Source organism: Cololabis saira, chromosome 21 (genome assembly GCF_033807715.1).
Source record: "Cololabis saira isolate AMF1-May2022 chromosome 21, fColSai1.1, whole genome shotgun sequence".
In the NCBI taxonomy this organism is placed as follows: Eukaryota; Metazoa; Chordata; class Actinopteri; order Beloniformes; family Belonidae; genus Cololabis; species Cololabis saira.
In genome coordinates, this window is record NC_084607.1 from 2,029,200 (window position 1) to 2,046,698 (window position 17,499).

The 17,499-nt window shown below is 39.8% G+C and overlaps 1 protein-coding gene across 1 annotated transcript in view; it reads left to right on the forward strand.

Annotated features, from left to right (window-relative positions):
• Positions 1–9,822: 9,822 nt before the first annotated feature.
• The window catches only part of LOC133421855 (zinc finger protein 665-like), a gene marked incomplete at its 5' end in the record, with an annotated part of 61,219 nt that continues 53,542 nt past the window's right edge, over positions 9,823–17,499 (forward strand). The window contains one exon of the mRNA XM_061711643.1: positions 9,823–9,921. Coding sequence (XP_061567627.1) covers positions 9,823–9,921 — 99 coding nt within the window. The remainder of the gene's footprint in view (positions 9,922–17,499) is intronic.

Here is a 17,499-nt window from a genome sequence, read left to right on the forward strand (position 1 = left end):
GGACACGCTGGAGAGACTATGTCTCTCGGCTGGCCTGGGAACGCCTCGGACTCCCCCCGGAAGAGCTGGAGGAGGTGTCTGGGGTGAGGGAAGTCTGGGCATCCCTGCTGAGGCTGCTGCCCCCGCGACCCGGTAACGGATAAGCGGGAGAAGATGAGTGAGTGAGTGAGTGAGTTAGGGCTGCCACCCGTCCCGTAAAATACGGAATTGTCCTTTATTTGAGAAAAAATGTTGCGTCCCTTATTGAACTAATACGGGACGCGATTTGTCCCGTATTTTCATTAACGCCCCATACACACGTCTGTCACACACACATCAACACTAAATTTATCAATAATGAACAAAATAAAACCGGAAACATTAAGGCCAGCAAAATCTTTGTGGCGGGACAACAGGACCTGCTGTGTCTATATATACACATATACACATATATATATATATATATATATATATATATATATATATATATATATATATATATATATATATATATATATATATATATACACACCGTATTTTCACGGCCATATGGCGCACTGTGTGGAAAGGCGCACCCTCAGTTTTGTGTGTCATTTTTGGTTTTAAAACACACATATGGCGCACCGACCCAAAAGGCGCCGTCTACGGAGACGGAGCTGCACACACACGCGCTGCAGAACACACGTACGCGCTAAAAATAGAGCGGAAGCAAAACTTAGTTTGATATTTTATTTCACTTTTCACATCAATCAAACCCTCCAAAGGTTCATATTCTGTTTCTGCATTAAAGAATTTAAAAAAACCACCGGGTTGCTGCACATAAACCTGTCTCAGCCACCCGATCATCTCCTCATCCATCCAGCCCTTTTCATTTCACTCTGGCTGGAAAAGTCTGTTTAGGCAACGCTTTTCTTTTAAAAATCACCATCGGCGGCAGTTTCTGTCCATCAGCGTGGCAGGCAAGCACAAGACTAAATAAACTTTTCATACCCCGTTGTGCTGCGGATCCCGACCGCGGCGGTCCCGGGTCCCGCTCCCCGTCTGCTCACTCGCGCTGGACCGGGTCCCGGTCCCGGTCCGCCCCCCCCCCGCTCTGGTCCCGGGTCCCACGTCCCGGGACCCTCGCGCTGGTCCCGCTCACACACACACGCTGTCGGGGAGCCGGTACCGGGTTGTATCCGACAGGAGCTCCGCTCCGCTAATTCAGCTGCGCCAGTCCGAATTTCCAGACCTGTCTCAGCTTCTTGATCATCATCCCTTCATCCAGCCCCCCCTTTTCATTCGTCCTTATAATGACTCCGGCTGGAAACATCTTATGCAAAGTTTTTCTTTTAAAAATCACCATCTATGGGTTTCTGTCCATCAGCTGCGCCAGGCCAGCGCCACATACATGAGAATCTGTGTGTGTCGCGCCGCGAACACACACCCGCGCATGTCGGGATCCGGTACCGGGTTTGTAACCGACAGATTTGGCTGCAAATCTCGGAGTGTAAAGCTGGTCCGACCTGGGACAGACCCCTGAAATCTCTGCTGGCAAAGCGGCCGGGAACCAGGTCGATCGGACCCGCTTGGGGAACCAGGAAGTCGGCTGCAGCAGCGCCCATCACCGCGGCTTTAACCGGGGAAAGTGGACGGTTCCGACCGGCCGGGACCGGAGGAACCCACATGGACTTGTAGTAGGGGCTCCCGGGGGAAAGAGCACCGGCATTTCAGCCGGATCTGCAGCGGGGATGCGGCGATCGGACCCCGCAAACCCACGGCAGGTGCTTCCTCGGTTCCCGACATGCAAAACACACGCGCGCTGCAGAACACACACACACAAGTGTGCTTATTTAAATAGAGCAGGAGCAAAACTTAGTTTGATTGTATTTTGTTTCACTTTACACATCAAGCAAATCCTTAAAAGTTTTCATCATCTGTTTCGCAACAGCTCAGTGGAGTCTCATTCACGTCGCAACTCAAGGCTTCACCCGCCCCCTTCTCCCTTTACCGTTCTCATGGTGGCCGACCTGACATTACCGTAATTCAGGTAATAGACACGGCGCACCGTTTCTTAAGGCGCCCGGCACATTTAAAAAAAAAAAAAAAAAAAAAAGGTTGCGCCTTATGGTCGCGAAAATACGGTATATGGAATGTGCCAGACAGCGGGGAGGACTCGGGCTTCACCTCCAGGTAGGGCTTGGGAATTAAAAGTTGCGTTCCGTATTGAACCAATACAGACATATATTATGCTCTTATTTATTGATGTTATAATATACAGGTGAAGGTCGGAAAAATTTCAATATATTGCAAAACGTAATTCGTAGTAAATTTAACTAAAAGGTGAAACAAATATATTATTTCCCCAGTACGGTACATTCAAAGTGAGATATTTCAAGCGTTTATTTGTTATCATTTTGGTGATTATGGCTCAGTTTATGAAAACCCCAAACAAAAAATAAATTTGAGAATATTTTATGAAATCAATAAACAATTCCATCATCAAAAATTATAACAAATAAAGGTTTAACATATCTTGCTTTGCATGTAATAAGACTAGGTAATATATTAGTTTCACCTTTTAAGTTGAATTATTGAAATAAATTATCTTTTAATAATAATAATAATAATAATAATAATAATGACTTGGATTTATATAGCGCCCTTCAAGGCACCCAGAGCGCTTACACCATATTTTACACAATATTCTAGTTGAATTATTGAAATAATTTAACTTTTACACCATATTCTAGTTGAATTATTGAAATAAATTAACTTTTACACCATATTCTAGTTGAATTATTGAAATAATTTAACTTTTACACCATATTCTAGTTGAATTATTGAAATAAATTAACCTTTACACCATATTCTAGTTGAATTATTGAAATAATTTAACTTTTACACCATATTCTAGTTGAATTATTGAAATAATTTAACTTTTACACCATATTCTAGTTGAATTATTGAAATAAATTAACTTTTACACCATATTCTAGTTGAATTATTGAAATACATTAACTTTTACACCATATTCTTCACCTGTATCTTTATTCTACATCTGGGCTGATGTGGACGTACAAGAAGCAGCATAGGAGGATATTTCAGCTGCTAGTATGGTTGTCTGTCTGTACAGTCCTGCAAGTTCAATGCTATTAAAGCACTTTAAACTTTAAATCAAAGCATTTTGTTTTTTCATATAAAATAAACACGTTTTTATTCAGTTTAGAAGTTTTGGGGCTTTTTTTGGCTCCTGCGCTGCTGAAATCAGGGCGTCCCTTATTTCTATTTCTGAAATGTGAAGAAGAGGTCCATAGTACCATAAAAATATACATATAAGAGGTCCATAGTACCATAAAATATACATATAAGAGGTCCATAGTACCATAAAAATATACATATAAGAGGTCCATAGTACCATAAAAATAAACATATAAGAGGTCCATAGTACCATAAAAATATACATATAAGAGGTCCATAGTACCATAAAAATATACATATAAGAGGTCCATAGTACCATAAAAATAAACATATAAGAGGTCCATAGTACCATAAAAATATACATATAAGACACAACTCGCACTAACGGCTAACGGCTAGGCTAACGCTAGTCTGGATCAAGCTGAGAGAGTTTTAGGCCGTAAGGTGAACCCCGTTGTCGTTTCATCCCGCTCCCACCTTTGGAGACGACACAGTCTGTATGATCAAAAAGATTGATTCCTGCTCACCTTATCAGTAAAAGTCCAGAGCTCAAAACCCCCCAAGAGTCCCGTGATCGGGGCCGCAAAACGGGACTAGTTTCTTCTGAGCGGAGGAAGATTTTGGTCCTTTTTTTTTTTTTTTTTTTTTTTTTTTTTTTATTGAACATACAATAACACAGTATCATAACATTTTCTCGTAAGGACATTAATACATTTTAAACATGAAGTGGAATGTTGTCATCAAGTATAAGCCATGTACAAAATATATATATATATATATATATATATATATATATATATATATGTAGAAATGAATCAAAACAAAACAAACAGGGGTTGTTATTTTAAAATACTAGTAAAACCATTTGCATATATTTTCAAAATCAGGCAAAACAAAAACCATAACAAAATAGGAGCAAGGTCTGAGGCATGAATCACAAAAGCAAAAAACAAGATATGTCGTCACAAATCTTTTTAGCCAATTTGCTGGAATCAATTTTTTTGAGGGACAAAAAGAACAATTTAAAATCATTTAAAAACCAATCAAAGGAGGGTTTACCATTTCTCCATTTACAGCAGTGAATATGATATTTACCCATGATAATAATTATATTTATCATATCAGATATAACAGCCTTCAAATTGTCTACATATAAAAACATATGAGTAATATCAAAAACTGGTATGTCATCCATTTTAAGTAATAACCAACTTCTCAATTCTTTCCAGAAGTTTCTGGACACAGGACATAAGAAAAACATATGATCTAAAGTTTCATCTGCTGCATTACAGAAAGTACACAGGTCAACTTCAAACTTAAATCTTTTTTTAAGAAATTCTGCAACTGGGTAGACTTTATGCAGTATCTTAAAGTGAGTTTCTTTCATCTTTGGGGAAATAGGCCATTTAATATATTTAGAGTGAGCTTTTTCCAACATAGATACTGTTACTTTCTCAAGCCCTTGGAATTTACGTCCTCTGTTGAAATCGTAAAAAAATATTGATTTCCACGCAGCACTAATCACTTTGTTGTTACATTTTTTGTCATTTAAGTTGCATTCATTAATCATCAGTCTTGGTAGTGTTGATTCAACACTTGAAAATAACAAAGTATTCTGGATTAAATGCAGAAGTGGAATAGGAATTGCTTTAAGGATCCTGTTATATTCCCTCTGAGTACAATTTATTTTATATTTTCCTAACCATGTCCTGTAGTCCAGAAGACCTCCACCAGAATCCATCATATCCTTCACAAATAAAATGCCTGCCTCATACCAATCTCTTTTAAATAACGATTTTCTATTTACTATTATCACTCTGTTATTCCATAAAACGGATCCATGAGGGGAAAAATTATGAGTGAATATCATTTTCCAATATTGGAGAATTTGCTTGTGGAAATTAGAAAGCTTAATGGGAACCTTGTTTAACTCAAAATCACATTTTAAAAGGAATTCAAGCCCTCCTACTTTTTCAAACAAGGATCTTGGAATATGGAACCATATGGACTCTGGCTGTGACAAATATGATTTCAGCCATTTAATCTTAAGAGTTCCAACCAATGATTCAAAATCTAAAGCGTTAATACCACCATTCTTATATTCTTTAACTAATTCTGATCTTTTAATATAATGGGTTTTGTTTTTCCATAAAAACTGAAAGATAATGGAATTGGCTTTTTTAATAGTATTTGGAGATACGTATAGGGAATGACAGGGATAAATTAATTTAGAAATGCCTTCCGCCTTTGACAAAATGACTCTTCCAAAGATTGTAAGATCTCTAGTTAACCAGTGACTTAGAGATCTTTTCATGGCTATCAAGCGGTTAGCTATATTAACATCCTCTCTTCTAATAATATTGTTAGATATCAAAATTCCAAGGTATTTAACTTCAGATGAGACTTTAATTGATGCAATATTAGGATCTGTGCAAGTATGAATGGGCAATAACTCACATTTTTTAAGATTTAAAGATAGCCCTGAAGCTTTAGAAAAGATAGATATATTACTAAGAGCTTTCTCAACTATATATTTATCTTTTAAGAAGATGGCTGTGTCGTCCGCAAACTGACTTATTTTAAATTCCTTACTAAGGATAGTAATACCTTCTAATTCAGGATTGTTTTTAATGAGCAATGTTAAAAGATGTGTGGTTAAAATGAACAATTTTGGGGAGATTGGACAACCTTGTCTTATACCACGTAACATTTTGAACCGCGGGGTCATACCAGGGTTCAAGGAAACGGAACTATAAATGTCGGTATAAAACATCTTTATAATATTACAAAATTTTGGACCAAAACCTATAAAGTGTAACGCCTCTAAAAGAAAACAATGTTCAACAGTGTCAAAAGCCTTATAAAAATCAAGAAATAATATCAAACTATCATCATCAATCAGCTCTTTGTAGTCGAGCATATCTAGTATTAACCTGGTATGATTGTGTATACTTCTACCTTTTATAAAGGCTGATTGACATTCATCTACTATTTGCTTTAAACCCTCATTTAATCTGTTTGCATAAACATGTGCCAATAATTTATAATCGTTACACAATAAAGTTATTGGTCTCCAATTATCCAATAAAAGTATATCTTTGTTGGGTTTAGGGATTAGGGAGATAAGGCCCTGTTTCATTGTGGGAGAAAGATTGTTGGATGAAATGCATTCTGTGAGGGCATTGTACAGTATCTCTCTAACATCTTTCCAAAATTTTTTATAAAATTCAACAGTTAGACCATCCAGTCCTGGTGACTTCCCGTTTGCCATCTGCATAACTGCTCTATCTAATTCTTGTATTTCAAGTTTATCCTCCATATAATTTTTGAAGTCATCATCCATTATCTTATTTTGTTCTCTAATCATATCTAGAAACTGATGGCAACATTCATTAGAAAAATGGGATTTATACAAATTACTGTAAAAAAGTTTAATTTCCTCATTCACTTGGTCTTGATCTTCATTAATCACATCATTGATAAGCAACCTATGAATTTTCTTCTTTGTCTGTCTCTGTTTTTCCAAATTAAAGAAATAAGATGAGTTTTTTTCTCCTTCCTCAATCCAACGAGCTCTAGAACAAATGTATGCTCCCTTTGATTTTTCCAAATGCATATTATCTAATTGAGATTGAAGACTGTTCAATTCAACTTGTTCTTCCATCGTTAAATCTGTTTTACAACACAGTTTGTTGAGTTCACTTGTAATATTTAGCTGTTTCTGTCTCCTCATTTTGGAGGACACTTTACCTGTCTCAATTGCAATTTGTTTAGTTTTAAATTTAAACCACTCCCACTTACTTGAAGCCGACATTTCCAGTACATTAATTTCATCAATAAGCTGCTTAATCTTACAACAGAAACCTGTATTTTCCAAAAGAACATTATTGAATTTCCAAATAGAATTATGAATATAACCACTTTTCGATAGAGAGAGGCACAGCAAAATAACACAGTGATCAGTTAAAGGTGATGCTGAGATTTCACACCTGGAGACATCGTTAATTAAATTATTTGAAATTAGCCAATAATCTATTCTTGAGCACTGACCATTATTAGATGCATTAAACCAAGAATACTGAGTGGTAGTAGGATTTTTCATTCTCCAGTAGTCAGTTAAGTTGGTTTTAGAAATAAATTCTAATATTATATTATTATAGTTATGAACCTGACTCCTTGATGGGAGACGATCCAACCAAAGATCTGGTGCCAAATTAATATCTCCTCCAACTATTATCTTGTCAGTTGCATACAACACTTTCCATTCTTCTATCAGATTACTCAGATCCAAAAATAAATTTTTGTTGTGCGCAGTTTGGTTATACCCATACACACATACCACAACGTAACTTACATCATAGATCTCTATAGCCACTATTAGCCAGTGTCCATTTAAATCACTCTTATGGTCTAAAACCTTTCCTGAAAATTTATTGAACAAAATCATAACACCTGCAGAATGTGATGTTCCATGACTAAAGAAAACAGAGTCACCCCATTGTAATTTCCAAAATTTTGTGTCTGCCTCAACTGAATGACTTTCTTGCAACAAAATAATATTAGCCTTATGCTCCTTACAGAAAAGAAAAATTGCTTTACGCTTCACTTTATCTCTCAACCCACTGACATTTAAAGATAGAAAAGACAACATATGAACCTAGCAAATAGACTGAAGAAAAGCGCAATAACCTAGGGATGCGCAGGAATGAGCAAAACACAGTCCTTAACCTTCATATACAGTGCAATAACCCTTTAAACATATAAAAACGAGGAACACAATCAAAAAAACACAACCATTTCAGAGTACCTACTCAGAGCACAGAAGCCATGACAACATATTTATTCCGGGTCCACTCTTTTGTTGTCAATGAGCGCATATCCTTCCTTCAGGAAAGCTCTTTTGCCTCTTCTTCTTGCGTCCTGCACCAGCGGCCACAGTTTGTTGCGAGCCTCCCGGTCCTCCTTTGAAAAATCTTCACGGAAGCGAATGTGCATTTCGCTGCAAACCCTCGCCTCTCTTGACTTTTTCCAAACTTCGTCTCGAACAGTTATCATGCCAAATTGAATTATGATGGCCCGAGGATTACCGTTTGAATCGGCAGGGTTTGGCTTCCTTCCCAGACGATGAACAGTATCCACAGACTGACGCAGCCACTCCACCGACAGTGGCACAACTCTCGTAAGTATGCCAAGGACAATCTCTCTGGTGTCTTCTCCATCCTTCTCCGGCAGACCAGTCAACCTCAGGTTCCATCTTCGCTTGTAACGGGCTTGCTCCGCGCATGCATCTTTCAGCTGACTGTTTTCTTTTTGGAGATGACTTACTTTTTTTTGAAGCCCAACGATCTCCTCTTTATTTTCCCTTGTTGCCGTCGTATTGGCTTCGATGCGCCTGTCAAAACTTTTCAAAAGTTCAGTCTGTTCGTCCATCTTGCAGGTCAAAGCCTGGACAGCCTGGAGAATTGCAGTACTGACACTTTCATCTTCCTTGTTTTCTTGTCGTTTCAACTTCTTTGACTTGGGGCTTTTTACTGGCGTGTGGAACAAGTTAATTTTTTGTTCCTTGGGAGTCGATTCATCTATTTCAATCTCCTCGATATCTCCATCCTCTCCTGTCTCATCACGGAGAGCCCGCAGGTCGTAATCATGATCCGTCATGTTGCCAGCAGGTCGTCTCAAAAGTTGCAAAATATACCTTGTTTGATGTTTCTTATTAACTATTTAGGTACTAAAAGCTCTAGTTGTGTGTCTTTGTTTATTACAAACAAATTCACATTTTAAGGACTGAAAATTAAAAGTTTGGCGAGAGCCTGCATTTATGCTGCCACTCACTCCGCCATCTTGGATCCTCTTCCGGAAAATTTTGGTCCGCGGGTCGAGGCGCGGTCGTCACGTGATCCCGCTGCTCCAATAGGATGCGCGTTGCTAGACGAATGTGACATGGAAACCACATTTCCCAGCATGCCACAGTAGTCAGGAGCATGCGCAGTAGCCCCGCGGGAGGTTCTCTGACAAATGAATGTCGCTACCAAGAGGTGAGTTTGTGTTGGACTCTATTAGACACTAGAGTGAATCCAGCGCTGTCGGGGGGAGAACATTTCCCTCTAAATACAACATTCTAGTCTCCGGGACGACAATCTACATTTACCAGCAGGAAACACTCGAGTGGTGGACACGAGTTTGGAGGAGATGGACCGGAACCAGAACCAGGACCAGGACCAGGACCAGATCCAGGACCAGATCCAGGACCAGGACCAGATCCAGGACCAGATCCAGGACCAGATCCAGATCCAGGACCAGATCCAGGACCAGATCCAGGACCAGATCCAGGACCAGATCCAGATCCAGGACCAGATCCAGGACCAGATCCAGGACCAGATCCAGGACCAGATCCAGGACCAGATCCAGGACCAGGACCAGATCCAGGACCAGATCCAGATCCAGGACCAGATCCAGGACCAGATCCAGATCCAGATCCAGATCCAGATCCAGGACCAGATCCAGATCCAGGACCAGGACCAGATCCAGGACCAGGACCAGGACCAGGACCAGATCCAGGACCAGATCCAGGACCAGATCCAGGACCAGGACCAGGACCAGATCCAGGACCAGATCCAGGACCAGGACCAGGACCAGGACCAGGACCAGATCCAGGACCAGATCCAGGACCAGATCCAGGACCAGATCCAGGACCGGGGTCAGAACCAGGACCAGGAGTCCAGCAGCAGGACCAAAGCGGACTCTTCCTCCGCTGGTCTGCAGGTCAGTGTTCAGGTCCACGTTCCCGCTCCTCCTCGCTCTTTCTGTTGCTGCTGATCATCCAAACACTTTAGTTCATTGTCAGTAGCTTTTTCTTTCTTTTCTTTTTGGAACAAAACTTTATTGAAAATATACAAACTCTCAAAGAGGATAATGGACAAATATCAATTTAAATGCAATATGAAAAAAAGGAAAATAAAAATAAAAATTGGGATTCTTGTAAGGAATACAAAAAACAAGTCGCTCTAAGAATTAAAAGGTGCATATGAATAACAAAATAAATTAAGAATTTAAATCCACATAATGGAGCATAGAAAAGGAGAGGAATTATTAAATTAGAATAACAAATAACGAGCAATGTGTAGACTTATTTTAAGCTGGGCATACACTGTGTGATATTTTAAATGGTTTGATTCAGCCCCATCTCAAACTGCACGACTAGATCGCTGAGTTCAAAAGTTCACAGCCCACGATTTATGGTCTCACACTGTACGACCCGATGCTCTGATGCTCCGTCTGCTCACACTATACGTTCATAATCCTCCCGTCTGCTCACACTATACGTTCATCATCCTCACGTAGGACCTCTGTGTACTGGAACTGGAGGCCGGTTTTGGGGCAGGGGTGGGCTGTGCCTAGTGCTGGGCGGTATACCGGTTCATACCGAATACCAGTGTTTATTTTTCTTATTATATGAATTTTTCCTATACCGTAATACCGGTGAGTAGCGTAAACAACGTTGGGAACGCCGCGCGGTGCGGCGGAACGTAGCGCCGCTGGACACTGTTTGTGAGGGGACTGTTTAGCGAGTGAGCAGAGGCGGCAGGGAAAAGTCAACAGTGCGTGTCCGCGTGTAACCTAAATCTACCATGGCCTCAGTATTGGGGCTCGGCCAAGTGAGGCTTTATAAATATATGGGCTTTATAAATGTATTAAATATATGAGCGCGGAGTCGGCGAGGAGCTGTGAAGCCTGATTTATGGTTCCGCGTTAAATCGACGCAGAGCTTTCGCCCTAGGGTACGCCGTAGGTCGTGTAACCCACGGCGTAGGGCCTGCGTTGGTGTAACGCAGAACCATAAATCAGCCTTAAACCACACCTGCAGCCCGTCAGCTCATCAGGAGGAGAGGTTAAAACAGCGGGGCTGCGAGTTGTTCATTGCTGGTTCGTTTTGTTAACTCTGAGAGATTTATTGGTTTGTTTGTTATCTTGCTGGTGTTTTTTTTTCTCTGGGATTTTTGAGTTATTTATGAAGAAGTTCTCAGTTCCCTGTGAGCAGTACTCGAGTTGAGGGGGGATGAGGGGTGATGTGATGGCACCCCCCCTGAAATGAAAACCAGTCCAAATCACCCCCCCCCTGAAATAAAAACGGTCCAAATCATCCCCCCCTGAAATAAAAACGGTCCAGATCATCCCCCCGTAAAACTGCCATCCCTCCTTTCCATCCCTTATGTCATTTCATCAATGAATGTGGTTTTACTGCTATTTCAACATTTAGAGTCATCACCAGAAAAATAACACCAGAGAAATAACTTGTTTGACAATTTTCACCTGTTTCAAGTAAATTTTCACTTGAAATAAGTAGGAAAATCTGCCAGTGGGACAAGATTTATCTTCTCATTACAAGCAAAAAAATCTTGTTCCACTGGCAGATTTTTCTAATTATTTCAAGTGAAAATCTACCTGAAACAGACTGATTTATTGCTTGTGTAGTTGAAAAATACATGAGAACAGGATCTTGAAAAAATATAATCGCATATTAAATCACAATCGTAATATTGTGGAAAAAAATCGCAATTAGATTATTTTCAAAAATCGTTCAGCCCTACATTAGAATCATAAGTGCTGCCACCTCATTGTAAACGGCATCATTTTGTGAGCCCATGCAAACCTGTATTTATACTAGTGTGGACATTAATGTTTTTCTACAATATTTCCTCCTCATGACGGTAAAATAGGCCATTCTAAGCCAATTTACTGCAGCAATTCCTTTCCAAATCATTAGAAAATGTGATTAACACCCAGTTGTGCATGAAAAAAAAAAAAAACGTGATATACCGTAAAACCGATATAATTTTGAAAAATACCGTGATATAAATTTTTGGTCATGCCTGTGCCTACACGTGCGTCCTGCACGTGTAGGCACAGGCATGTACATTTTTTTTATATACATAAAAAAAATCCCAAAATATCTGTACCGTTTCTGATTGGGTGGGCACTGCGCATAATTTTTAGACACAACAATGAACGCAAACCGCAAAAGTTGTGTCTCGTGGAGGCAAAATGAACACTTCTTTGTGTTCAGAACAGCGCAGAGCGCACACTGAAGGCTGATTTATAGTTCCGCGTTACACCAACGCAGAGCCTACGGCATAGGGTGGGAAATGCAGTCTTTTTTTCTGCTATTAAAACATGATTTGTAATGTGAATTTGCAACACTTAAACTACAAATAATAGTTTTTTACGTGACATCAGACATTGCGCATGCTCTCTGCGAAAGGATGAGGCAAATCGGGTCGTAGCTGCTTCAACTGCGATTCCTTTACGAGGAGCGACCAGGATTTCAAACACGCTTGATTTTCTTGCGAGCTCACGATTTGTGATCGGGAGCTCGTCGTGAGGTGTTAATCTCTCGTCGTTACCCCACGTATACTGCACGAGGCACGAGCAACGTGTTATCTTACAAATGTAAATGTAGAGTTCTATGTTCAATAAGAACCAAAATTAGAAAGTTTTCACATACACATTTTTTCACATTTTTCCTGAGAACTGTAAAATTGTGAAGAGCTGATCTGCAAAATATAAGGAATGGGCATTCAGTTATTCACAGGTTATAAAGTATTTTTTTATTTTGTCAGTAAGTATGTTGGACTACTAATTTATGACGAAGTCCCTCTAAAAAACGCGACAGGAAAAAGGTGCAGTAGAACAAAACCAGAGCGTTTGTAGTTTGGGGATCATTATCTGGCTGAAACAGGACAGGGAGGGCGGGGGTGACTTCACTAATAAAACCAAGTTGAACTTATTATATTGTTTAGCCAAAAATAGATACATTACCTCTTCGCTATCCATCCTGCAAACGACCGCTGAAAACAGAAAAGTCGTTTTGAAAGTCCGTCTCGTCTTATTTCATAGGCTCGGCCGGACGGACCCCGGCGCGAGTTTGGTGTGTGGCAGGGTGGAGGAACTGCAGCCACTCAGGCTGCCGGGACACAGGTGTGGCCCGTCAGCCTCTCCACCCTGCCAACCTTATAAGGGAGAGACAGAAAAGGTCTTGGGGGCTGTGAAGGAGCTTGAAGCACGTTTTTGTTTACCCGCTACCGCTCAGCACAGACGCAGAGATGGTATTGAAGTGAGATGCCGCACTCCGTTGGAAAAACACGCCTGGTGACAATTGCCGACAATGGAATTCATTGTCGACAATTTTGATTATCGTTTTTTGTCGTCAACGCCGACGAATCGTTGCAGCCCTACAGTATTATAAGTTACTTTCCAACTCTCCAGCAGCCCACTCAATGAAAAATAAAACTGTGTCCTGTTGTTGTAACCATAGACACATAAAAGAATATAGTTAACACCATTACATTCAATTGCAACCATTAACCAAATGCCCATTGATATCACATGTGTGATTAGTTACATTCCCAGAAAACCTATTAAACAGGATCATTACTCCAGTGGAATGAGACGTCCCATGACTGTCCCCCCACTGTTGCTTCCAGAAATTAGAATCAGTCTCCAAAGAATGAGTTTCTTGTAAAAAAATAAAATTGATCTTCTGCTCCTTACAAAAAGAAAAGTTGCCTTGCGATTCACATTGTTTTTTAATCCCCTTGCATTTAAAAAAAAAAAAGATAACTTTCGACAAATGTCAAGCATGCGCAAAGAAAATGATGCGCAGGAATAAGTGTCTCATGTGTCCTTAACATTTTTCAACATTCAACTTTTTTTTTGTAACAACCCTCAAAATAACTGAACATGAAAAGTCCTCTTGTATCGAGCCTGCTCCTCACATGCTTTTTTAAGATCGTATTTTTCTTTGTGAAGCTCGTCAACTTTCTTCCGGAGCGTAGCGGTTTCTTCCTTGTTTTCTCTTGTGGCCGTTGTATTTGCTTCAAGGCATTTTCAAAACTTTTCAGCAGTTCAGTCTGCGTATCCACTTTTCCAGTCAGAGCCATAACTGCATGGAGAATAGCAGCGCTGGTCGCCTCCTCTTCCTCACCGTCCTGTTTCCCCCTATTTTTCATCTTCTCTGCGTGTGGACTTTTATTAGGCGTATGACTCAAATTAAGTTTGCCTCCTTTAGAGGAGTTTACGTCGACCTCAATGTCCTCGATATCGCTGTCCCCACACGTCTCCTGGAGAGCAGTTAAAGAGTAGTCGTGTTCGGACATGTCTGCTCCAGATTCAATTCAATTGTATTTATACAGCGTCTAATACGACAAAAGTTTTCTCTAGGCGCTTTCCAGAGACCCAGAACAGATCTACTCGCAGACAGTCTTCTTAAGTGTCCAAAGAGAAAGCTTTAAGAAGTGTGCTTTTTTTTTTTGGTAAATTTAAGTGATTAACAATGTCCAAGTGAAAAAGTTTGGGTTGTTGCCAAAAAAGAAAAAATATTTTCAAGGACTAATTAGTGCCTCTTAACGGAACCTGCAAAAATGCTGCCACTCACTCCGCCATCTTAGATCCTCTTCATTGTCAGTAGCTTGAACTGAGCAGCAGAAAACACAAACACGTGACCTTCCCAAGACACTTTTAAACTTGTCTACGTCTGAATATATAATATAGATGTAGACTGTAGGCAGGGCATTAGTGAATGGGATTCAAATTCAAAAGTATTTTTATTCATGTAATGAGAGAACCTCTGAATAAACGTTTCCATTTGGAGATTAATAACTTTATTCTCTCGAGCGTCGTTTTGACGCAGAACCATAACTCAAGCTTTAGTCCACAAGCACTGAACAAAGGATGCAACACTTAAGCGTCAGTTACAGTTGCCGTTCGGAACGCGTACGCGTGACGTCACACGTATCCTGCGTGCATTTGGCGCGTCGACAGGCACTTTCTCAAAAAGACACTGAACGCGTACGCGACCTGCAGTTCTCGCTCTGGCCGCTAGTGTCGCTGTTCCCGGTCTGATCCCAGCTGGCACTGCTGCTCTCAGCTGGAGAAAGTTCCCCATGCAGGTTAACTTCCCCCTTGCTAACTCACTTTAACTTCACTTTAATTTTACACCAGAATGTCTTTTTTATTATTGAAAGATAGATACAATCAAACAAAGTACATAAAAGTCATATCAGAATTACAAACTTTTGCCTTGGGTTGAGCAATATCAGTATTACAAAATATACACTGAGAATCTAATTATTGTACAACATAAAATAAAAAATAACTCACAAGGGCCATCTTATATTAAATCATATCTTTCAAGTAAAGAAAACAGTTTAAGGGTTTTCTTTTCTTTAACAAGACTCAAGGACTTACTCAAGAGCTTTAGCTCATTTCTCCAATGGGTCAAACATGGTTTGGTCTTAAAAAAATCTACATTTGTGAATGAAGAACTTTCCCAATAACACCAAATTATTAAGGACAAAGTCCAAATTCTTGTCTTCAACAAAATAATATTATTCTAGTCTATTCCACCCATTTTTTGGAAAATCATATTAGGAACAATAAACCAGATGGAATGTCTATTTGTACGGAAAGATTTTAACTATTTCAGTTTCAAGACACCATTCATGATATTGAAATCCATCACATTCAACATCATCATAGTTTTGTCACCATGTTAATCTTTCTTATATATTGACATCTATTTCTCTATATGAACTTAAAATTAACTATTTATTGTTTCGTCATTCTTGTTGAGATGGGTAAGGAGAATGTCGGATAAATTAGTCTGGACAGACTATCCATTTTTGATAATAAGACTCTGCCAAAAAATGAAATATCCCTTTGCAGCCACCTGAATTGACTCACACTTGTCCACATTGTTCCAAATATTCATCTTTTCAATTGCTGTTTTGTCCTTAGAGATAAAAATCCCCAAATATATGACCTTCTGTTTTATCTTTATATTATACAGGGATTATAACCAAAGCAATAATAATAAGATAAGATAAAATAGTCCTTTATTACTCCCTTAATGGGGAAACTCACGTAGCAGCAGCACACACACACACACACACACACACACACACACACACACACACACACACACACACACACACACACACACACACACACACACACACACACACACACACACACAAACACACACACACACACACACATACGGGGAAGGGGGTAAAAAAGTAATAATAAATAAGTAATAAAAATGAATAAAGAATAATAATAATAATAATAATAATAATAATTCTGTGGTTTTATGTAGCTTCCTTCAAAGCACCCAGAGCTTTACAGAGATCATTATTCATTCATCCACATTCTCCCCGGTGGTGGTAGCTACATTTGTAGCCACAGCTGCCCTGCAGACTGACGGAAGCGTGGCTGCCATATCGCGCCAAACGGCCCCTCCGACCACCACCGACATTCATACACACTCAAACACATTCACACGATGTTATAATCTCCTACATCATCCAATATTGTCCTGTAAAAGTGTTTGTTGTTCTAATCTGCTACCGCTGCTGCTGCTACTACTTCGGCTACTTAATATAAGTAGCATTTCCAACTGTTGCTCTGCTTACTGCCCCCTATCGGTCACCACCGGTATGATGGGCTGTCCTGGCCAACTACGCGAGGTACGCTGGGAGCCGAACAGACGCGTACGCAGGCACCAACTGCAACTGTAACTGCGCCCTTAAGACAGCCCAGTTTTCAGGCCGTGTCCTTGTGGTGCTGCAGTGGTTCCCAAACTTTTTTGCCAAGTCTTTTGTACATAACAGAACTTTTGAGCCCCGACACACACACACACACACACACACACACACACACACACACACACACACACACACACACACACACACACACACACACACACACACACACACACACACACACATCTGCAATTTATTTCATAATTTATGAACATGTGCTAAAAAAATGTCCATCTCTGTAAAAATAGATTTTCAACCTGACCAGCTCACAGAGATTGAAACAACAACAATACAAACAACGGCCAAAATCTGAACATTTGCTCTGCAAAAATTACACCATTAATCCCCACATCTTTTCAGTGGAATTTCTATAAACAATTTATGATTTTGTCCTGAGGGTGGGTAGCTTTACCCCTTCACACTTTTGTTTTGACATATTGAGATGTTTTATGTGAATATTTCTGGCTGTCAAGAGCCATTGATAACAGAACAAGCTTAACATAGCACTCAGACATAACACTCTTCATTGTTTCACTGCGAACATGACAGACAGCACTTGACTTGAACTGAAAAAGGATTTGTAAGGTCAACCAACAACAGGATCTAAGTCTTTTTCTCTTTTTTTCTTTCTCTCTCACTACATTTTATTATTGAGTCAAAAGCAACTGAGCAGACACTTAAGCATTAGATTTTTTTTACTGCATGATGCGGCCACATGTGTCCTCGTTATTCTGCAGATCTT